Genomic DNA, 25575 nt, shown 5'->3' on the forward strand with positions numbered 1-25575 from the left:
TTATTCGCCCCCACGCCGTGCTCTCGTCATTCACCAGACGCATTCAAGAGTTTTGATCGTCCCTCGTAAACGGAGGCTTACCTTGCTTTCTTTATCGGCGTTTCGCATTGCTCGGCAGAGAGCGAGCCGCCATTCTACGTCACTACGCACTGAATGCGTTGCGATGTAAATAACAATGGCGGCATAGGTTGTAATTTATTAAACTGGAAATGATTTTTCAAAAATTTATCTCATAGTTAGGTTAGTAACAACCAAATAAATAATATAGAGCAAACTTGTCATGACAGTCGGGGTTCCTTTTAAGGGAATTTGATTTCAAAATTCATACTGTAAATACATTTGACTTCAAAATGAATGCAGGTATAACATGTCCAAAAAATGATATTAGTTTTGTGGTTGTTAAAACCTTTAAGGTTGCTAAAGAAGAATGGCAGCAACAAACATGGAACAAAATATAAACATTTATTACTAAAATAACACACAAAGAGGAAATGACGGTGGTCAGGATGAGTTAGGTGGAAGTTTTTGTAGAATCCAGGCTTTCAGCAGCTCCATCTCAGGCAGCGAGAGTTGGTGGTAGAGCTCGGGTAGCGAGTGGAAAGTGGTTTTCATCCCAGCCTTCTGTAGCAACACTGATGTGTCCTCTCCCCACTTATGAAGCACCAGATCATCACTTGTCCCATGGCACTGGAGCAACTCCGGGAGGGAATGTCCTGTTCTTACCCGCTCCTCCACTGCCTTCATTACACAAAAATACACAAATGAGGGCCAATCTGGTGGGATTGTTCAAAAGTAATCTCAAATACTGTGTTTTATGTACATGGGCTCCCGCTAGGCGTTTTTATAATTCCCTCTTCTATAGTTGTATATTCCACGACAATCAGCAAAAAAGTCTGACCTCATGACTCTAACACCAAAGATGCTCAGGAATAACATCCAGATGGCGAACAACCTACGGAAGTATAGATTTACTGGCGCCACCAATACTAAGCCCAATGCATCCTCGGACCAGAGTGCTTCCAGGTGTTCTCTCGAGCAATCCCCTCCCCCACGGGGCCCCCGCAAAATGCATCTTTCAGAACTGAAGCCTGAAATTGGCATTGCGATGAAGGTGGCTATATTAGTGATGAGTAAATGTAAAGAAATTCCCTCATAGAAGATTTTCACTCAAACTATAAGTAATGAACATGGGCCCAGTAATATTTGCTGTCAAAAGTGTCACAATTGTTTTTTTGTTTGGTCACTCCAAGTAGCCTGAAAAACTAAAACACAAGAAAGTCTGCTAGCTTAATGCTAACGCACAATGAAAAACGTCATAGACGGGCTACAAATACTAGCATGGCTATGGCGGTGAACGAACCTTTAAACAAAAAATTGAAACAAAAATGGCACAGGAACACGTTGAAAGACAATACAACAATACTTACAGGCATATATTCTTTATCCTCTGTGAAAAATGACTACTATTATTGCAGCTTGCTAAGTCAGTTGTGAAACTCTTTATTATGAATGCTTTTTTTTTTTTTTTTTAAATACTGCCCCCTAGTGGCCAAGGTACGTCAGAAGAAGCACAATGGAAGAAATATGACTAGAATTGATACGCGGCTTCAGACAAATTCACATTTTCTCTGGCTTACGAGGGCAACCAGTGCCCTCTTCTCTAATTGCACGGTGGCTTTTCCTTTCGAAATGGAAGTACTTCCTCCGGCCGATTTACACCCACTGGATCAGGGAGGTTGTGGGTGAGAGGGGTGGGGGTGGGGGGTCAGAGTAAACTATTCAAGGATCCGATTAAGATTCTATGCTATCTGGCAACCATTTATATAATTTGTTGAAAACATGGCAGCGACTAATCTGGCAACTGGATAATCTTTGTAATTTGTTATTTCATCATGAAACATAAGGTTTATGCAAAAACCCTCTAATCAGTTTCTCAGGGATACCTGTTTGTTCATGCATCATAAAAAAAACAAATCATAAATTAAATACTTTGATCACAACTTTAACAAGAAAAAAACAGCCAATGGCATTGTGTATATTGATGCAATACCTGAAAAGCAACAGAGTCTTTATTCAGGAAACTGGAGAGTGCGTAAACCCCTGCGACATCTGGGTGGTACCGACACACCAAGTGGAGGGCCATCGCGCCACCCATGGAGAAGCCCCCTTTTATTTGGGGAGACAAAGAGAAAAATAACAGTTAACAAAAAACAGCTGAAGTTCTGCGACTAGTTCCCACACATCAGAACTAGGGCTGGACCTATACTGCGTTTTTCATACCAAGTACGAGTGATTAAAAAAAAAAAAAAGTATCGAATCCTAAATTAAAAGTTCTACATCATCATCTTTTTGGTCTTATAATAAGTCGTTTAAGACTGTCCTTAATCTTCCACATCTGTGTACATCTGGGAACGTGTGCAAATACCCAAACTCATCTCAGAGAGTAAACAAACGAGCAGGAAGAGAGAAATGAAGAGAGTGCAAATAAGGACTTCTGTGTAAAATGACCAGTTCAAATCAAAGAGATAATTGGATGCAATGGTGCATACTAGTAAGTGTGCTAATAGCAATAACAAAATGAAGACTGCAGACATCTCTAAGCAGTAGTGCTTAAAAAACAATTTTAACCTCTTTACCATGGAAATGTAAAGTAAATTGAACAAATTGCTTGTCCAAAATACGTTCTACTTCTTTGCTTCTTAGCTTGGTGAGCAGTCAAATTATCTCACGCTAACCCCCCCACCCCCCACCTTTCTTTAACCTACATCCTTACCATTCTAATGGAAAGTGAATTGCTCAAACTTTGTGTCCAGAATGCAGTCCACTTCATAACTTTGTGAGGTCAGTCAAGTTCTCCCACACCAAATTCTTTACAATTATGGGCAGGGCCTTGAGGCGCTAGGGGGTGCTATAGCTCCTCCAGAGACATTTTAAACATCTGAAGTCTTAAGGAGAACGTTTCTCATTCAAACGAGAAAACTTTCTCATTAGAACAAGAAAGTTTCTCCAATGAGAAACATATCCCCCCTCCCATTGGCTCCACTTTAGGTCAGGTCCAATACGATTTGCCTCTATTTCAGAATTGAACTATGTTAGGGGTGGTGTGTTTCAGAAAGTGTGCAAACAGAAAGAAAGCTTTAATTTATAAGAAGGATGACGAGGAGAAGCATTTGTGGTTATGCTAAAAGAAGATTTGGGGACAATAATGACTATATAGTGAGTAAATCTGGAAGCACAGACAAGGGACAAGAACGTAGCAGCTTGACATAGACCCAGTGGCTACGTTAGCTAAAGCTAGAGATCCTTGAAAATGTGTAAAATTAACTTTGGTTCATGATTTCTAGAAGCGCTAAAAAGGAAGCCGTACTTATTTGACATGATTCCTTTCATTTATGGCTAAGAATTCTGTCTGTCACTGGTGTGGAACTCATTGCTAATAATTGCATCTTGAGGCAGTTGATGCAAAATACCGTATAGGTGCCACCAGCACAGGCGCTGTTGATTCAACAAACAACATGACATCATCTACAGGCAGTAACATTCTGCTCAGAATAACACTGCCATCAAAACAAGTTCAGAACATTCGGTCTGGCATAAATAAGAAAATAATGAATCCATTAACTGACACTGCAAATCAGTAATGGTCACTATTAGGGATGGGCGTGTACCGATACCAGGCCACAATTCATCGATACTGGTATCAGCCCCCGCTCTTGTGGCCATTTTTCTGTCAGGAACTGTCAGAAAGTTTTGTTTCGTCTCGTTCATTTCCTGTCCGTCTCCTTATGAGGTAACACTTGTTCATTTCATTACTTCCGGAAGTGCCATTTTGGTGTGTGTTACTGAGAATAATTAAGTACTCTTGTTGTGCATACCTATATCAGTGGTTCAGTGTGTGTTATATATATATATATATATTTGTAGCTCACGTAACATCACCGTGTTTAATTGGCTCGCTTACGTGCCTCATTAACGTCGTCGAGCTGCGGTGCTAAAAATAGAACGGTGCCGTTTATGGCCCTCGTAGATTATAGCTCTTATACATACTACATTATATTTATAATGAACGGAGAACGTGAAACAGGAAACGGAAATACAGAGCAGCCTTCCAAATTAAAAGCATGGATTTCAAAATAAGATATAATTAAACATCACACTAATCAGCATGAGGAATTCTTAACATGGTAGATATTACTAAAATACTTGAAGCCCAAATGTATTGATTTGAATTATTTGCATTTCACATATTTTGATTGGGACCTTTTTTTTCCTGGCCACTGGATTATTTGTTTCACCTTATTTATCGATTTTTAAAAAATTAATTTTATTGTGTGCTTTATGCAAAATAACTTTTATGAGCAAATTGAAAAAATATAATTGCCATTAATTTCATTCAATTTTAAGGAAATTTGCTGTAGTTGGGATATATATGTCATCATTAAAAAAATATGTCATAGTTTTTTTTTAATTGTATGTATAATAAGTACTAACGCTATCCGCACTTGGTATCGGTATCGGTGAGTACTGAAGATTTGAGTATCGGTATCAGTATCTATCTAAAAAAAAGTGGTATCGAACATCGCTAATCACTATAATGAAGGAAACAGGTGAACGTTCATCCCTAAAATCGACCTATTTCTATGTAAACATCGTTTTGTTAAATATCATATCATAACGAATAAATGCATATAAATACAATTGTGATCTTTAAGTGCGACTCTTTAAGTGTTACTGTTCTGTATGAACGGGACTGACCCACAATGGGGTGACTAAGTCGAACCAGTGGTTTTCTACCTTCAGAGAGTATTGCACAATCCCAGAATTCGGTGTGCAGTGTAACACCTGACACCACTTCTGCTGCCCCTGCTGGCACTGACACACAAATTAAAGTTCTTTGACTGTGGAGGTCGTGCCATTGTGTGAACTCACACACCTGTGGCGATATTCTGTTTCGCTAGGTTCTGCAGGAACGTATAATCAAGCAAAAAAATAAAATAAAAAAAATTGCAAATGATTATTTTAAAAATCTATAAAAACGACACTAAAAAGGGTAAACAATTAAATGCAAAGAACAAGCGATACCGAGGAGAAAAAAGTGCCATACTATGATACTCGCATTACGAAACGTGTGTATAGTGTTTGACTGAAACAGCAGCCTACCCGCTCAATAATGGCTTCCATAGAAAGTGCTAGCGCTTGTCGATATCAGCCAGGGAAGTGCACTTTCTACAGAGCAGCCAAGTGAATGCACGGAGTATTTATAGTTAATGACAAAAATGTTATGATTTAGTAAGAAAGTATTTCAGCACTTTCCCATGAGCGTATGTTTTCTCACTTACCGTACTTTGGAATCAAGATTGGGAGCTTTTCTGGCCCTTAACACTACATCTTTCACACAGTTCTGTCGCCACCCCTCCCCCCTCCCCCCGAGCAGCACTACCTTCATGCTTTCACGACTTGAAGGCTAACCCTTTCTCCACTGCTCTCGGTAGTTTCTCCTTTCATGGGGGACCGGCCTTCGGTGAAATTAAAACACTTGATGGCCTCCCATGTGTTTCCTGTGGGAACTCTTACCTTACTCCAGTCATAATATTTATAGTGCTTCATCCGACTCATTGTATTTCACAGTGATTTAGATGGGCTTGATAAGAGGAATATTTGAAGCAAAAAGCTTTTTAGGGAAGAGAAATATCTCAACAAACGTTTTATACACATGCTGGCAGAATATAAAAGGCCTAAGTAAGTTGACGAGTTGCATTCTTTATTTTATATCATGACGGAGGGAGGCAGGGAATAAGTCAGGCTTGTGACTGTGCGAGTTTGTGTATGTGGAGGGGAGTGGAATTAGAGGAAAATAGATACTGTGAGAAAGGGAGTGAGTGAACAGGACAGAGTGGTAGTGTTGGGAGTTGACAGATTACATCGCCACCCTCCTGCCCCCCCCCCCCCCCAAAAAAAATCTGACAGAGGCGAGAGTGTGACGATGGCGTATTAGGACCACATATAAATATATATATATATATATATATATATTTTATCATGAAAAAAAACCTCTCAAATTTGCGAGTTTATAAAATGGCAAATTCGCAAGTTTATAAAGTGTCAAATTTGCAGGCAAAAAACTTACTTGGATTTGTTGGTGGTTAATGGGACACTGTTTATGAAATGAAAAGGCAGAATCGAGACTGATTCATTCTTAATTTAAACTTTACTCGTCATACTAGAGCGACAACACTTCCTGATCCCCTATATCAGCTGATTAACACTAACCAATCAGAATCTAGCACACTTAAGGTAAATGCAAGTGATTGACGGGGAGCGGCAGATTCGACATCAACTTAGCTAATTGTACACAAAAAAAAGTATGAATGTGTAAATAATAGTTATGGAAACATCAATGTATAAGTTAATTTTAACAAATGAACTTAAATGCTTGATCCTCAGGTGTGGACCTTCGCAAAACAAGGCCATCTTTGTCGTTGACCGTACCTAACACTTCAAAGAGCGAATGCTTAAAATAATATGGTTAAAACCATTACTATCTCCTTATTTGAAAACCAGACCGAAAAGTATTAGCACAAACATCCGAGTAGTACGCTACGTGTATTTCTTGTAAGTTTCCTCGCATATCTGCCTGCCACTTTATAAAGTGGTAAATTTGTGAGTTTTTTTTTTTTTTTTAGGAATATTTCCCTCACCTTCTAAATTTTTTTTAACTATATTTATATATGCCGTATATGCCAGTATGCCAGTTACTGATGTGATCTAAAGGTTATAATTTTCACTTTCAATTTAATTCATGTCGCTGTAATACTTTTATGACCAGAACAATATTTTTACCCCTTGTTTACAAAATAACTACTGGTACTCTTTTTTTTTTCCCATAATTGACAATTGCTACCTAATATGAGATGCAGGTAGTTAAAATTTCAGTTAGATAGGCAGGGTTGTCGAATCCAAGTCCAGAAAGTAAAAACCTTGAAACAGTTTGGCTTTGGCCACATGTGCTTCACTCAACTGGCAGGTAAACAAGCTCGTCTCACTTGTTGAGTAGAAGCACCTGTGGCTAAAACCAAACTTTTTCAGGATTTTTACTTTCTGGACCTTGGATTCCACAACGCTGGTCAGGACTACGTATTTAATAAAAAGTAAAATAATTCAATGACCGTTCAAAAATAATGTTATAATGTGCATTTTGCAGATGGTGAAGCAGGTGGAGCTCAGCTCAGCCCCACCATTTTTGGGACCATGGTCCTCAGCTGGAAAAGGGTTCAGTACCCTCTCCGGGTCAGGATGACATCATGTCCTAATAGTAGGAGTTCAAGTACCTTGAGGTCTCATTCACAAGTAAGAAGAATAGAGCGGGAGATTGACAGACAGATTTGTGCAGTAATGCGGACGCTACATGAAACTGCCGAGTGAGCTGTTCAGCCAAAAGGCAAAGATTTACCGTCTGATCTCGGTTGGCAGCCACATATATGGTGCCGAGCTGTGGATAATGACCAAAAAGAACGCAATCACAAAAACAAGCGGCTGTAACGTGAAGTGTGAAATCAATACAATTGTGCGACTTGTATGATTTTATGAAGCTGTTCGTGGCTTTATCGTTATGCACTTTTGTCGTTGCCATTATGCAAGAAGTGCATTTCAGTTGGCTACCACGCTCTGAAATTTTAACACCAATTGGTAAAGTTTAAGGTCATTGCTAATTTTAAGAATCTCACCAATTTTGAAGAAAGGTTACTTGTTTTTAGTATTTTTTTTGTTGTTGTTGCAGTTTTTCAAGACGTCTTCCATTTCTGATGGAGGTTACTGTTTTCATTGGGAACTTCCAAGCAGCAAACATTTCCACATTTTCCACATCCGTTCCTTGAGACAATCCCGTCTCAGAGGTCAACAGACAAATCCTTTGACTTTATGTTTGGTTAGTGCTCTGACATGCACTGTAAACTTAGGAACCTTAAATGGCCCCTTGTGTGCCTCTCCAAATTACGTCCAATCAACCGAGTTTACCACAGTTTGAGTCCAATTAAGCTGTAAAAACATTTCAAGGATGACCAGTGAAAGTAGAAGGTACCTGAACTCAGTGTAGAGTTTTATGGCAAAGCCTGTGAATACTTATTATACGTGTGATAATTGTGATTTCTTACAAAGTAGTTGTTGCAGTTTTTTTTTAATGAATTTGAAAAAAAATAATGCTAAAAACGTTTTTCATGTTACAATGGGGTGTTTTGTGTAGACTTTTGAGGGAAAATTTAAATTAATCCATCTTGGAATCAATTCTGTAACAAAGCTAATTTAGAAAAAGTGAAGCACCTATAGGAGAAACTGGGAGAATAATACTTGTTGCAACTACAATCTTATTTGTGTATTGATTTCTGCCTCTCAGTTGGTAGGTAAACCTGGACAGCTTATTCCACTGGTCAACATGAATGCATCATCTTGTGCGTCAAATGCAAATCACTGCAGTGACAGGCAACATACCGATAATAAGAAAAACGCAATACATGGATCACGTAGCAATATTGACAGTGATCAAATGATAGCAGAGTCATACCGATGATGATCCGATGTTTGGGGATCCCAGCACTGACTTCTTCCTGAATGATAGACCCTAAGGTGCTGCACATGGCGTCTATGGATTGTAGGTGCTCTGGGCTGTCGTATGAGATCTTATGACGGTCAAACCAAACAGTGGACAGAGATCCGTGCATGGGTGTGTATGGTCTGATTGGAATAAAGAAAAGGGTCAAAGGTCAGATCAAATGACAGTAACATGTTAATGGTGATATCTTAATAGAGAACAAGCTCTGATGTGAGCAACTGACAAATTGATTTAAATTTCGATAAATGCCACCATAGGGTGGAAAGGCATTGCATGAAGCTCCTCAACTCACTTTAACATAGTTCCTTGGCACTAAGATGCCACAAGCTGGTGCTACAGTAATGTTTTTTTAATACAAAAAAAGCTTTGGCCTGAGCACAACATTAGCAAACAGTTGAGTTTTTCAGCATAAAATGAAAGCCCCCCCCCCAAAAATGCGAATATGCAGGCAAACACCTTACTGCTTTCTTTAGAATAAGAAAAGTCCAGTTTCTGGTTCTATAATCACGATTACACTTTTGGTCATTTTGGTATGTATAATTATCATTTGGTCATTTTTGTATTGCTGGTTTATTTCTATTGCGCACAAATTTGCTCCTGTGTGACAATTTGCAAGACAGAAACACTTTTGAATAACATTAATTTTGGACGTATTTTTTTCTTTTGTTGCCTCCACTGTATTGTGCTTTGTCTAAAATGAAAATTGTTTGGTATCTAAGAAAGTTTCAAGTTTTACTTCTTTCTGTCCCCTTTCAATTATTTTATTTACTTTGAATTGAATATTGCTTTAAATTGTCTTTTTTTCTTTTACAAGTGAATGAAATAAAGGCTTGATTGATCGATTGATTGATTGATCTTAAAAAAGAAAAGAAACCAGTGATCGCTTCAAGACTCCGAATTCCATGTCATTTTTAAGATCAGTTGAAAATTGTCCGTGTAGCTATTGTATATAAATCAAGAAAATTGTAAAAAGACAATATTACATATAGTTGCTCTAAATTTGTTTTTAAAGTACAATGTTACATGGCTAGGTCATAATATTGTCATCAACAACCAAGTAGTAAGTAGCAAAGGATTTTCACATCCGTGCCTGCCAAAGTTCCTGGTTTTGCTCCAGGCACATGATCAAAACATCAACAGCACGCCCACTCACTTACTGTGAATTCTCTCGACAATGACCTATTCAGTTCACACATGGACTCAATCGGATCTTACACAGACTTTGTACTAGGAAGCTGGCACGACTGTTTAATATCCACTTTGAACCTGTCTGACTGATTCAGACATTTGCATTGGTCCAAACACCTCCTAGATGACTATTTCAAAGAATACTGTGGCGTGTTTCGGATATATTTGGTAAATTGAAAACAAACAAACAAACACAATTACAAACCATACCTTGCTGGAGCTGTGGGGTAAATTACTCTGATGTGGGCAAAGGTCAGACCAGGCATCATCACATCTCGAACCCAAGCTCTTAATCCTTGCCCTGTGTCACCTAGTGATGAAAACGAAGAGCATTATGCATATTGTTGACACTGTATCCTGTATAATGTCATATCTTCAACACACTTCTATTTTTTTACACGGTAAGATTAGCTTTAGATCGCATGCTCCAAGAACATTTCATACAGCTGTTTAAAGGGACACTTTATTCCCCAACAGCTGCTACTTTATTTATATATCTAATGAGAACCAGGAGCTAACAGAGTTGTTAATCTCTGTGCCAAAAACTTAAAAAAAAAAGAAAAAAAAAAGAAGTCATTCTAACAGTATCCGTAAACAAGTCACTCTTGACGAGCTTGAACTGTACGTCTGTTAAAAACACAAACAAACGGTAACACTTGTTGTTGCATACTTGAGAGTTTCCGAAGCAACGCACCTGAACCGTGCAGAAAGATAACCGAAGCGGAGTGCTTGCCGGTGGGAGACACAACACACTTCCGAAGCTTCTGCATAGCAGCCATGACAGCGGCGACGTAATCTCGCGAGAGTTTGCGTGATGCCGAATGGGATGGAATAATCGAATGCAGTATGTACTTTATTTATTTTGATTCCTCCATTATTATTATTATTATTATTATTATTATTATTATTATTATTATTATTATTATTATTATTATTATCATTATTATTATTATTATTATTATTGAACAACTGTACAAAATACATACAAACAAACACTTTTTGGCATTGTCATAATGAAATAACGTAAATTTCAATAAAAAAAAAAGCGTATTCACATAGTTATACAAATTACTTGGGTTTTCCGACATTATCAATTGCCTGCCATGTATTGTAATGGGTCTCTGTTGAATTGTCTCACACCCCACAACATTTTCACATTAGCCTATACAATAAATCCTTAGATGCAAAATGGTTGAACAAGTTGTCATAATATTGTATATCAAACATTTTTATACATTTCTATTTTCAGAATCTGCAAGGTTACAATTTGAAATAATGATTGAAAGGCTTCAAACTGCATCCAACCCAACCCGGAAAATCCAAATACTCTAGGATAAACAGATGTGAACTACTTACTAGAACACATTTTACCATACAATTTCGACAAGCGTAATTCAATGAAATACATATTACATTTGACAGTGCCTTGACTGACTGTTTAAAAATAAATAAATAAATTAATGTCCAAAAATAAAATAAAAGGGGCAAAAATGCCTATTTGGCCCAAAAAAAATCATAGAAATACTTAAAATTAGTATCAAATGATCAGAATCATGATTAAGCTTCTGCAAAGCTTGCTTGATGAGCTGATCATTTGATACATGTGTGTTGGAGGAGGGAAACATCGAAAACATGCAGGATTCCGACCCTCAAGGACCAGGATTGCCCACCCCTGGTCTAACAGCTTGCAGAAAGAAGACGATGCAAGAGGAAGTGTGATGATGCACAGAGCCCTCTTTCTGCATCTGCTAGTGAAGATGTCTGTAGTTGTGGGGAGACTATTCCCCAAATTCTTCTGAGCAGTGTTTATTGTCATTTGACGGTCAGAAGTTGTGCTGCGCCACTTCTAGCATGACTTGCAAGCTGAGCTATGTCCAGCCAGTCTCCACAAAGCTGTCTGGAAGCAGCGTGGAGTTGAGGATTCAGCTTAGCTTCTTCAAGGGATTCAAGTTCATTTTGCCGTTACAGTCCTCCCCAGTCGAGACATCAAATCCCAGCAGTGCAATATGCTATGAACTGAATATCATGAAATATCTAAATGAAACAAATTGGTGTGCCGTGGTTTAGGCATGCAAATTCATGAGTTCCACATCGCTGCTGCTGTTATCTTGATAAATACAACATGTTTTCCAGCACTGTGTCATACTGTGTGGTGACCTAATGGAATGTCTGGATCTGCATATCAGTTTAAACACATTCGAGCATCTTATCTTGTATAAACCTTGGTCTAGTTAGCTTGAATTCTGGTCATTTTCCTAAGCCATGCACTCATTGGACCACACAAAGTGTGTCCTTGCCCTGAACCCCCTCTAAAAATACAATGAGCTGGGGGGAAAGTATTGCTTTAATGGGCCTAAAAAAACATATATCGTAGTTACCGCTTGTACTCATTGAATTGAGATTTGTGTCATAATGCTTGTGTGACCCTATGGATTGTAGACAGAAGAAAGCCCAACTACGAGTCACTCTCATGTTATGTTTTGTTGCTCTTTCTGAAAAATCCCTCCATTTTATTTATTTATCTTTTTTAATCCGGGCTAGGAACCATCGATGGCTGGCAATTAAGACATTGGAATTTAACACCAAATGAATGAAAGGTAGGATCATGTACCACGGTACTAACACCATCAGAGCGCTCAGAACTCTTCAACTTTGAACTTCACTGAGAGTTCATTTGACCACAAATGGGCCAAAACAGAAAGGATTATTGATAAGTAATGCTGTTCGGGTCACAAATCATCCAAAGGAAGAGGTCATTTGATAAACCGACAATTTCCTAATAATTGATATTCTTAATTCTGGGTAATTTTGAGGAAGTCTATGGGAAGAGATGAAGTTTAGCAGGGATCTAGGCAGACTTGATTTTCTGTATGCGATGCTGTGTGTTGTACAGACAGATCACCAGTCCAACTCAGAAATGATAAATAGAGGCAGATAACTACTCACACAGAGAACCCCAAGCCTAGAACAGAACAAATTACAGTATTACTATGTTTACAAATAATAATAAATCCATCACATTTTATTGTATTTGTACAAGTTTCCTATGTTGACAGAAATTATTAGTGCGTGGACTTGCTTCCAAAATCAGCACTAGCTATTCTCATTAACTTTAACTCATTCACTGCCATTGACGGCTATAGACGTCAAAAATTCATTTGAACTATATTAGTTTAACTTTTTTTCTCCCACTTTTGTTAACAAGAGTATGAAAACCTATAATTTTTTTTATTGTGCATTTTTAACAGATATAAAATTTGTGATTAATCGATTAACTACAATATATTTTTTTAAATCATCTAACGCCCCTAATTTTTTATAATCTTTTCTTTTTTTTATTAGGGGCATTAGGCGATTACAATTTTTAATTGTAATTAATCACATGACTTTACTAGTTAACTCAAGATTAATCACACATTTTATGTCTGTTCTAAATATACAATACATTTTTTTTAGGTTTTCATACTCTTGTTAACAAAAGTGGAAAAAAAATGTGAAACTAATAGTTCAAATTCATTTTTGACGTCTATAGCCGTCAATGGCAGTCAATGAGTTAATGAGCGAATCTCAAATCATCTTGAATCGGTTACTTATTGTACTTTTCATAGTCCAACAAATGAAAAGTCCTATTTGATCAAAATATTAAATGGTAACTGGAGTGCACTTACTGTATACAGTACTTTATCGTCATCATACATTTACAAAGCCATATTCACTTATTTTATTCGCAGTTTAGCCTACACTAACTCGTTGGCGCAGCGTATCAACCCTTAGGAGTTTTTTCCTTTTCAGTTTAAAATAACTTACGGGTACTTTAACCTCTAGGATCCTGTGCTGGACCCAGGATGCCCCCCCCCCCCACCCCACAGTTATATTTTAAATCCATCCTCGTTGTGTTGTGCGTGTCTAGTTCGCCTTGTCCTAGCTAGCACTAGTTTGTCTCTCAGGTGGCCATTTGCAAACTATTTTCCGTTTGTTGCTAGGATGGCGTGAAAAGCCAACAGTAAGGTGTTGAGCAGCCAAATTTCCCCGATGCTAGGTTGCCGTTAACCCGCCAAATATTCCTAAAACAACTATTTTCAGGTGTCTGCTGATACGTTTACGTAGCGCATAGGCTACGTAGCTTCCGAGCATGTGCAGTCTCCATCTAGAGGGAGCCAGGACATCCCATCCAAGCATTTCTCTTTGATGACAAAATGCTACCACGCATTCTGATGAATGAGAAATTCTGATTCAATTTGAATGACCACCGTTTTGTGCACAACTCTAAAAATTGCGTTTCGGTTTTGTTAGCTGACAGAGCAAGGAAAAAGTTATCCTTTTGAATTGATTTTGTCGTTTCATTGTTACTGTCTACTTGCATTGGGGCCATATACACTAGATGTGGAAAAAGGTGTCCATTTTTTTGTCACTGTGAATTGTGTTTCATCACCACCTACAGGACTCATCAGTTCATTCAATCAAATGAGTCATACTATACTTGTTGGGTTGAGACTTGATCCATGGTCCATTTTGAATGGTAATCAGTGTTCCTCTGCTGCCCTGCAATGTATAATTTGGCGCCACGGTTACCTGTCTAACCCCCCTCCCTACCTAATGTAAGCACTATTGACCTCCTGCCTCAGTTCAAATGTAGTACGCAGCCTTGGCAGCTTTTTCCAGCTTTATGGCTTCACATGAAAGCCCCCCTCCTGCTGCCTTGCCAGAGAGCGCCACATAACTCAACCAACATGAAAGTACTCTTGAGTGTAAATTTTTTATGGAGAGGAAAAAGGTAAACATGCAGAACCTTTAATGTAGTAGATAACTTGGTGGTTGGTCAGTGGGTGTTGCAGAGACAGTACCGGCACCTCTCTATCACAATTTGAATCGACACAGTCAGCTTTAAGTCGGATTTTTATTGCGTTTTGATTAGATTTTCTATGTTCTCTCTTTTTGTTTGAAATCAGCTTCTTTCTTTTTTTTACCACAAGGACAGGAGCAGAAGTTTTGGATTTAGAGGAATGCTTATTGGAGGCCAAAGAATTTTCCGGCAGTATCTTTTTATTCTCAGGCCTTACTTTGATGTGGACGGACTTATACTTTCGAGAAAATAAAAAGCATACTGTGCATGTCAGTACAAAGGTCAACAGGAACAACAGGATATAACAGAATTTGGTTGGCCCCACGATACTGTTTAGTCCCTCCCAAATGCCGAATTCATATCGACTTATGCTTGATCTGCTTTCAAAAAAGCCTTTTTTTCCCCTACAGTTTTCCCTTTGAGTTTTTATTGACATACTGGAGTCAGAAAGCAATTGGGATGCCAAGGTACAGTACACCTAAGGGTGAAATTCAGACCACTGGGTGTCAGTAAAAACATCAATACTGTACATTGCTGCTCCTCTGCTGTTTGAACTGAGCATTCACAGGCAGATGCGGTTTTAGGCTTGAGAGCAGTGCTTTCTGATTCAGTCACCGGTATGGTCATTGTTTTCCAAACTAAAAAGTAAGCGGTGGCAAATTTCAATTAGAAGAGAAGTCAACCCAAAGTTTTTATTTACAATGATATGTTGTATGGGCCTCCATTAGTCTAATCACGCATTCGGATGAATATTGCATTTGTGTAATATGAGTTAAGCAGCAAAATCCACTTGTTTTTACCCTTCTCAGGGGGTGGTCGTGTTGATGTTGACTGAAAATGACATCACAGTTGCTCAGTATCAGGTAACGATCAATCACGGCGCACCTGTTTTCTGAAGCTGCTTAACTCATATTGCACAAACGAAATATTACTGTATTTAGATTAGCGGGGCTGCATAGAACATGTTTTTGAAAGTGGAAGTCAACCTTAAACATTTTTTGACAATAATATGTTATATGTGACCTCACTAGTCTAAACACGACATTCTGATTTATATTGCATTTTTGGAATAAGAGTCATGAAGCCAAATCCAGCCGTTTGTATCCATCACTGGATTTTGCCACTTGCTGTCAACTGACGATGACATCAATCTGGCTCAGGGCTCAGCCAACGACCAATCACAGCTCACCTGTTTCTGAAGCTGCGTTGTGATTGGTTGTTACCTGAGACTTGAGCAACATTGATGTCATCTTCAGTGGTTGCATAGAACATGTTTTTGTTTTTTGTAAAGAAAATGTTATGGGTTGACTTTCACTTGAAATTTTTGACAATAATATGTTATATGTGACCTCACTAGTCTAAACATGACATTCTGATTGTCATGTTTAGTTTCTGTTTGCCTTGTGTGTCTTCCTTGTTCTGTCATGTTTAGTTTCTGTCTTCCTGGTCTTGTTAATTGTGATCCTGCCCTTCCTCGTGTTATCCAATCAGTGCCCTCAGCCACTTGTGTCTTGCCCAGGTGTGTCTTGTTGTGTCATTAGTGTTGGTGTATTTAGTCTGCTGTCTCCCCTCTGTCTGTGGGGGTTCATTGTATGTTTTTCCCCCATGTCATGCTGCCCGTTCGGTGCCTAGTTGTGCCCCCATGTTTTGGTTCTAGTTTTGGTTTATCTTCGAATTTGGAAGATCACCTTTTGTTTGTACGTAATTAAAATTCCTTTTTTTTAATTGAACCTCTGCCTCCTCGCCCTGTCTTCCTACCTGCATTTGGGTCCTCAAGCTCCCCAACTCTGACACTGATTAATATTGCATTTGTGGAATAAGAATCATGAAGCAAAACCTAGCCGTTTGTATCCATCACTGGGGGTGGCCATTTTGCCACTTGCTGTCAACTGACGATGACATCAATCTGGCTCAGGGCTCAGCCAACGACCAATCACAGCTCACCTGTTTCTGAAGTTGCGTTGTGATTGGTTGTTACCTGAGACTTGAGCAACATTGATGTCATCTTCAGTGGACAGCAAGTGGCAAAATGTCTGCCCCCTGAAATGGATAAAAACGGCTGGATTTTGCTTCTTAACTCATATTCCACTAACGTAATATTAACCAGAATGCCATATTCAGACTTTGTGGGGCTGCATAGAACATCCATCCATCCATTTTCTTGACCGCTTTTCCTCACAAGGGTCGCGGGGGTGCTGGAGCCTATCCCAGCTGGCTTCGGGCAGTAGGCGGGGTACACCCTGAACTGGTTGCCAGCCAATCGCAGGGCACACAGAGACGAACAACCATACTCACAATCACACCTATGGACAATTTGGAGTGTTCAATTAACCTGCCATGCATGTCTTTGGAATGTGGGAGGAAACCGGAGTACCCGGTGAAAACCCACGCAAGCACGGGGAGAACATGCAAACTCCACCCAGGAAGGCCGAAGCCCGGACTCGATCTCACGTCCTCTGCACTGGGAGGCGGACGTGCTAACCAGTCAGCCACCGTGCTGCCTTGCATAGAACATATTATTGTAAAAAAAAAAAAAAAAAAAAAAATCACTCTGACAAGAAGACACCAAAGTAGCAGTGATACATTTGCTACAACAGCTTTTGTTTCCTTCTGTAAATGATCATAGGATCCTGTTGAGTTTGTGGCTCCAAGAGCAATGTTTTGAAAATGTTGTTGTGAGAATGTGTCCAATGCCTACCCGGGGGATGAAGAGCAAAGAAACTTTCGTCTGAAAATCTTAATTTGAAAAGACCACCTAAATGTTGTACAAAAAGCTGCACAGACATCCATCAAACTTGTGTTACGGCAAACCACCGGAGCAGATTCGCCGGGTACCCGCAGTTGTGTTTTTTTGTCAAAGTGCTGTATAAATGAAGATGAGTTGAGTAGAGCATAGAGTTTACTACTGTTTCCGAGGTAGACTGTTTCTCATTTTCACCACTGGGCAGCAGCGGACCTCGTTAAAGGAAGCAGACAAGTCCCTCTTGCCAGGTTCCAATAGGACTGGATTAGGACTGAGATCTTCAAGGGAAGGGATACATTTCAAAGAGAGCTCATGGTTGTGTGATGGAGAAATATGAGACTGAGAAACATTTGAGGGGAAGCATGATGAAGGAGTGTTCGTTTTATTTTATAAGATTATATGTGCTCTTTATGACAGATGATGAGTTCTTTGCCAAAGTCGCAGCAATGACCAGATTATTTTTTTCTTGCCTCTAAAGGCAGAATAAATAAGGATGCACGTGGATAGAATTGACCGTTTTTATGATTTATTATTAGTATTAGTGTCTAGTGTTTTGTTTCTGTTAACACAGCACGAATGATTCAGGGGCTGCTTCAATAATTCAAATAGACTGTTCAACAATCTGTGACCCTTGCCCTGATTTCCAGGACTATTGTTCTGGGCAAAAAAGGCTGTACTTGAAGGAGACTCCAGTGTGTGGACGCAAGCGGTGTTTAGATGTAGTGTGTTTACATTACATTGCAAGACAGATTAATCTTATGTTAATGTCCCATGTCCAGGTGATAATCACAGAGGGGGAGGTTCTAACTGTCGGGAATGTGTGGGAGTTGACCATTTTATCAAGGGAAAAGACAAAGGAAAGATAGCATTGGCATAGGTGGACCTGCTGATTAATGGACACCATAAGGCCGACAGTCACGAATCCCACTCTCATAACACTCCCAGGGGAGAATCAGATTTGGCACAGAAAGAAAAACAAGGTCATGAATAATCTGGTGTGAACACGGCAGTCCGATGAATCCTTTACTATTTTCCATCTGAAAATGTTTTGAAGACATTCCAGCTCCGTGGAAAATGTGTGTGGTAAGTGAATAAACAGACACTGATTCGATTCCAGAGTCATATAAGCTTGAACATGATCCTTGGAGGGGCTTGGGAGGGGGATCTGTGGGCCCGATGCCTATTAGACGGCCTATTCGGAGTAGACTCCATTTTTTGGTACACTCAATAAACAGTGCGATAGGTCAGACATTTAAGGCACATATTAAGCAGTCAATAACAGCATGAGTGATGCAGGATGACTGAAGTCGAATAATACAGAGGTCAAACAATTCGGACTATAACCCACATTCTATGGGTCATTTGAGGTATAAATTTGTCCGATGATGGCCATTTTATGAATTATTATGCGACCAAAAAGAAAAATAAATGATTTGGGATTTTTATTTTGAAATACAATACAGTTTGTATCATCGTCAAGAACACATTTGGACCAGCTATCAGATTTTAGCAAGTGATTTTATATATATATATATATATATATATATATATATATATATATATACTGTATATATATATATATATATATATATATATATTAGGGGTGTAAAGTACCTGGCGATTCGATTCGTATCACGATTCATAGGTCACGATTCGATTAGATTAATCCCGATACGAATCTATAAATTGATTATTGCGATTTTTAAAAAAACTCAAATTAAGAAAATACTAATCAGTAAACTTGTACTTGTATGCTGTAAGATTTGTATGAAAATGTATTTATTTATCTGAAAATTCAGACTCATAAATGAGCCACTGCATTTACCAAACAGGTTGCAGTATGTTTAATGTTTGAACAGCTCTGAAATAAAATATTAAGGCTTAATGTTCCATTAATATAACATTCTTTCATGCTTAATGTGTGAATCCTAACCCTAAGTAAGACGTTTTGTTGAATATTTCCATAAAAAATGGATGTTGGAAAATCGATTCGGCCATATATTGAATCGATTCGAGAATTGTGCACTGTAATATTGCAATATATTGCCGAATCGATTTTTTCTAACACCCCTAATATATATATATATATATATATATATATATATATATATATATATATATATATATATATATGATGCAACCATTGTAGAACGCTTTCTATGACTGATGTTACGTCCTAAATTCTAGGTAATAGTAAAATTATAGACAATACTAAATAATAATAAGGAATAAATATTTTATGTTTTTTATTTTTTTATATATGTATATTACCAAAATTACTTATTTTGCTTTTTGATAATTATGGCTGGTGAAGCGTGAATGTTGTCCTGACGTAAGAAAAGATTTTCTTTTGAACTAATTGTACAGTTGTTAGCCTACATTTGACAGTGTGTTGTTGCTTTTGCTTTATTCATTCTATAATTCTTTTGTTATACATAATACTGTATTATAAAAATTCACAAAAGAAACGACGTTTCTGAGAGGATGGTCGATTTCAGCAATACAGATGCTCCCCTACTTATGAACATTCGAGTTACGAACATTCGAGTTACGAACAACGGTACATACGAACATGTCTGCGCGTACAGTATGTCGAAAAATGTTCGGTAAATTAGATTTTGTATGCGCGCCTTTTTCCGAGTAGTGCTTCTTTCCGCCGCTAATACCGACGCTTGGCGCTGTGAGAGCTCACCCAGCATTGGAGGCTCAGCAACGTGTCGAGGAGGAAGAGGAAGAAACGCCTGTCCCCATGAAGGAGGAAGTAACTTTTAAAGCCCATTCCAGCGACGACGAAGACCCACTCATGATATAAAATCCTCCTCTTCCTCCTCCATCATCTCCTTAAGCATCGAGTACATCTTCCAAAAGTAAGTTAAACTTCATTTTATTTATCTTATTACGTACATGTACATATTGTGTGTGTGTCTCTCTCTCTCTCTCTCTAACATACGTAGTACAGTACAGCACTGTACGTATTCTCTCCATTTTATTAAATGTTTTTTTCAGTACAAACCAATACAGGTTACTTATACAAGCCTTAAACATACTTATATAAACCTTCAATATACTTATATAGGCTTTAAACATAAATTATAATACAAAATATAGCGCTGAAGCAACTTACGAACAAATTCACCTTACGAACGATCGCTCGGAACGTAACTCGTTCGTAAGTAGGGGAGCGCCTGTACTGATTGTGTCAGCAAAATGTATAATGAGGTGATTCATGCCAGATGCTCAACTAGATTGCTACAACAGAGTGACCATTGCTATGTTTTACAACTTGAAAAGTAGAATAACTATTAAACCTTCGAGTCAGGAGGCAACCCATTTACAACTCTTTCCACCCTCCGACAGCACCTGTTAAAAGTGAAATCACATTTTCAAGGAGCACCGTGACGAGTTTTCCGGGTTAGAGGCAGCTGGTGAATGCGTAATTGCCTCTGGTTTCTGCCCGTCGTGCTATAAATTTAAATGACTTGCATGGCACTTCCTGAGACGTGCTGGAGAAAATTATGTTTGGGCTGTCCGAACATTTTCACACAAGCACCGTGACCAAAGGGCTCAATTACTAAAAGTATGTTGCCAAAACATGATTTAAGGCTAAAGCGATGTAAGAATGATTGATACAGTTGTAAATTTTAGTACTAAGACTCTGTCTTAGCCTATTTATGTAGATGGGAAAAAAAGAGAGTAAAAACTGTATGAATGGGCACTCTTCTAGGACAAGAGTACATCTGCCACCTGGCAGAATATTCACTGGTTACAGAAGGAAACAATAAGGAACACAATTATGAAAAGAACAAGTATAATCAAAATGAACCAGTAAACTTACACAGTTATTAAACTTCCGTCCCTCCCAAATTGATGAAAAGACGAGAATGAAAATGGCTGCAATGAGACAAATAGCAACTTTGAAGGAGCTGCAGGCATTTCTAGCAAGTACTTGCTTTGGGCTGTTTTTTTTTTTTTTAACATTATGTCATTTGCGAAAGTTTTGTTCAAAAGAACAAATCTTTTGAGTAAACGTGAATGAACGGATTACTTGCTGAAGTGATTCGCTTTTTTCTCATTTCATCTGAGCTCAGCTGTGAATTGTCGGCGGGAAATAGAAATGGATTTTCAGAGTCTGTCACTCCCTCATGAATCTTTGCCAACGACCAATCAGCAACCAGTGTCAGGAGGGGGAGCAGCTTTACTCAACGTAAGTCAGTGATCGAACATACTGCCATTTTCATTGTTGTTCGCAAAGGAGAATATTTGAACAGCGGCGTGTAGACTATTTCTTTTTTCTTTTCTTTTATCTGGAGAGCTCAGTATTGTTCATTCGGTAATTTTACCGATTTGACATGTCATCATCATTTTTTTTAATATATATATTTTTCTTAAATTAATTTTTATTTTGTATGTGGGTGAGTATGTGTATGTGCATGTGCGTGCGTGTGAGTGTGTATTCATTAGTTCACCTAAAACCTATTAAAAAATCCCATACCGTTCACCTAAACCGAACACTTCAGAACCCAGCCAGAGCCGTGAGGCCGTCAGGAGACCCGAGGAAGGACCAAAGAAAAGAAAGGAAAGTGAAGGCTATTTATATCCACGGTAAGTTTTATCAGCATTTGTGGAGGTCAAGCCGAACTGTATCCACAAACTGGATTTATGGAGGTTATCAGACATTTTGTTTTGCTTTGTGCACAGAGTTCTCTTGATGCTTGAAATTTAGAGCGTTATGACATACAGTAGTCAAACTCTTAGGATTTTTTTTTTGTATTGAGAAACATTCTCTTTAATTTTTTTTACTGACAAAAACATCTTTTGAATAGCATTGTGATGTAACTTTCTATAACTGCTTGTCCTCTCATTTCTGTCATTCAGCCATTAGATCACTTCCTACCACATGTTCCTGAAGAATGTTCAGTCTATAAAATGTGAACTGGCCCAGGGATGTAGAACATAATGGCCAGAGTAAATCTAAATATTGTTATATTGCATGACGTAACCCAGATATGTTATAGTTACCTTCCTTTATCCTTGGAAAAAGTGGAAATTAGTGTCATACCAACCTTGGCTTTACAGAATATTACTATTGGCAAATGGTACCAACATGACACGTAGGATGTCTGTAGGCGATATATTGTGTTTGTTTAACAACAAATTTTTCAGGTCAGATTTAAATGTACAGACAGTTTGAGCAGATATTACGTACTCTCATTTGAGGAGCATTGAAGCAGAATGCTGCTTCACTTTGTCACCGTAGGAGCAGTTTAAGGACATATTCAGTAAGAGAACCAAAACAGCTGGGGATAAAAACAATTTAAGGGGATTAGAAAGACATGATCGGGACACATGAAAACAAGACATGACAAAAAAATGAAACCAAATTTACGAAAAACATGGCTCATGACCCTCAAGGACATTGCAAAAAATAATAACAAAGAAAACAAGCAATCAATAAAAATAAGACACATCAGGGAAAATTGCAAATGTGATGAAAGGTGGTGAGCTAAAATACCATTTTTTTTTAATGGTTATCAACGTAAATAGGCAGTACAAAAACAAAAATCAAAACTAAACTGTGTTTTGAGTCAAAATTTTAATAATGAATCGGCATACTGTGGTCCAAGGAGTTCTTTATATACGTCACAAATGTGCAAATCACCTACGATACTTTTCTTTTAGCTAGCTAGGTAATAGATAGATGATAGATAGGTTGAACTGTGCAAACGGGAACACTGATGTCATGATGTCCTTGTCTGTTAAAAAAGATCTTATCCTTAAATCACAAATGTTCTTGGACCACAAGCATGCTTTAGCAATAACAAACGGGTTATTTTTCAATCATCCTAATTAATGGTTATTAAATTGATTTAATGTTTTTTTTTGTGATAGCCAAGACTATGCAGCTTCTCAAAATGTTTCAACACAATTCATTTAACTTCTTTATTTTCATTGACACATGTAGAAATCCAGAAACAACACACAGTGCTGGGGATGACTTTATTTTTCCAACCACTCTCAGAGTTAATATAAAATTTATTTATTCATGACATCATCCACACATTCTTTAACAGACGCTAAAATGTGTAATTAAATAGGTGGTACTCTCGTGGCTGACAGGCGTGTTTGTGTGCACCTGAGCAACATAGCAGCCCTCTCTCTGTTTATCAACAAGCCTCCACTTTATGCGATTGCTTTGGTCCTCCAACATCAAATTTGGAGTGTCAATACCAGGAAGGAGGGCATTTCAACGATTGTATCCTTGATGCCACAACTATGACCACTAAGTTCAAGTCTTCACCACATGAAAGTAATGAAATTTGAGTTTGCGTAGATACAGGATGTTCTATGGCTATTGCAGTGACGTCATCTTTGCATTTAGGATTTATAAAGCTATGGTTCCAACCACGGATTATATTGTGAAGTAATTCACGCCATTAAAAATCACAATAAAACAAATAAAACAACACAAATACCTTGTCCCCATTCCAGCTAAGTGCTTAGACAGAAACAACGTAAATCGGCGTTTCAGTCAGCAACACGTTGAATCACGGACTATTTCCCCCTTTTCCCCCCTTTTGTGTTAGCGTCTTTCTGTTGGGTGTAAAGCCAACTCTCGTGGATAGCACTTTCTGGACTGCCGGAAGTGCGCCAAAATAAGAGCACATAACAAACAAACAAAAAAAACGACTAAAAAAATAAAGCATGGGGGGAACAGGTTATTGACATTATAAATCCAACAATTTGTCAAATTAATAAACAGATTCTTTTATGAGTTTGTTACAGTAGCATACAATATATTACAGTATTAGACTGGGAGCACCTGTAATTACTAAGAACATTAGCTGTCAAACAACCATCACCTTTTCCTTAGTTGGAAACAGAAATGGATCGTATTAGTGCCAACAAACTGAGCGAACTTCCATCACACCATACACAAGCAACAAGCTTACGTGTTGTGGTGTCTTGATTTACTATGACTGAAAATTGATGCTTATAATCACCACAATATGGTAAAGTGCTTGACAGCTCCAGATTGGGGAATATACTTTCATTATTGGTGGGAAACAAGGCTGATTTTGACAGGAAATGGAAATTTCAGGAGCATAGTAGAGTGACCACGGTTATCAGGTTGCAGAATCAAATGAAACGGGACTTATCACCCATGGTTGCCTATCAAACACTATGGGAAAATGACTAAAGTGGGTTAAAAAACCTGGAAAGTCTGGTGAGCAGTGGGCAGGCTTTCCATGTTCGGTTGGATTTCATGGTTTTCAACATGTTATGTTCATCACAGTCAAAATGAGAGAAAGAATGAGGGAAAGAGATACAAGTCACTTTTTCCACTCTCTCATTACATTGACCTCAGCTTTAGTGAACTAGGGGCCTGTAATGTAAAACAAGATTAGAGTGAAACAGCTGGGACTTGAATAATATCTAGGAGGATTTTGGGGAGTGAAGGACACCATTGGCTCTCATTTCTGTAAAAGTCAATTCATAATTAGATGGGAAAATTCTGCTTTTAGTGTTGCAATTCGACGAGCGCTTCAGGATGTCCTTTCTGACTACCACTATGACACTATACAGACGCTCCCCTACTTATGAACATTCGAGTTACGAACAACGGTACATACGAACATTTCTGCGCGTACAGTATGTCGAAAAATGTTCGGAAAGAAATGCTGTAAGTTAGATTTTGTATTGCGCATAGTGCTTCTTTCCGCCGCTAATACCGACGATTGCCGCTGTGAGAGCTCATTGGAGGCTGAGCAACGTGGCGAGGAGGAGGAGGAAGAAACGCCGGTCCCCATGAAGCAGGAAATAACTTTTGAAGCCGACTCCAGCGATGACGAAGAATCTCTCATGATATAAAATCCTCCTCTTCCTCCTCCTCCATCATCTCCTTAAGCATCGAGTACATCTTCCAAAAGTAAGTTAAACTTCATTTTATTTATCTTATTACGTACATGTACATACTGTGTGTGTGTGTCTCGCTCTCTCTCTCTAACATACGTAGTACAGTACAGTACTGTACGTATTCTCTCCGTTTTTTAAGTTTTTTTCAGTACAAACCAATGCAGGTTACTTGTACAAGCCTTAAACATACTTATATAAACCTTCAATATACTTATATAGGCTTTAAACATAAATTATAATACAAAATATAGCACTGAAGCAACTTACGAACAAATTCACCTT

At 38.3% G+C, this 25575-nt stretch overlaps 1 protein-coding gene across 1 annotated transcript; it reads right to left on the minus strand.

Moving 5' to 3' along the window:
* Positions 1-443: 443 nt before the first annotated feature.
* On the minus strand, positions 444-10608 carry lyplal1 (lysophospholipase like 1). Its single transcript, XM_077575722.1, has 5 exons — positions 10488-10608; positions 10004-10103; positions 8558-8727; positions 2051-2166; positions 444-738 (listed from the first exon to the last, which is right to left on the minus strand). The coding sequence occupies exons 1-5, from the start codon at positions 10570-10572 to the stop codon at positions 502-504; spliced, it is 708 nt and encodes a 235-aa protein (XP_077431848.1). The 5' UTR covers positions 10573-10608; the 3' UTR covers positions 444-501.
* Between the last annotated feature and the right edge of the window lie 14967 nt (positions 10609-25575).

The sequence above is a fragment of the Vanacampus margaritifer genome, chromosome 9 (assembly GCF_051991255.1).
Source record: "Vanacampus margaritifer isolate UIUO_Vmar chromosome 9, RoL_Vmar_1.0, whole genome shotgun sequence".
Lineage (NCBI taxonomy): Eukaryota > Metazoa > Chordata > Actinopteri > Syngnathiformes > Syngnathidae > Vanacampus > Vanacampus margaritifer.

Coding starts and splice junctions, on each gene's coding strand:
- lyplal1 (XM_077575722.1), bottom strand. CDS start 10,572: ATGGCTGCTATGCAGAAGCTTCGGAAGTGTGTTGTGTCTCCCACCGGC. Junction 10,104..10,487: donor TATCTTTCTGCACGGTTCAG/GTGCGTTGCTTC, acceptor TTTCATCACTAG/GTGACACAGGGCAAGGATTA. Junction 739..2,050: donor AAGACTCTGTTGCTTTTCAG/GTATTGCATCAA, acceptor TGTGTAATGAAG/GCAGTGGAGGAGCGGGTAAG.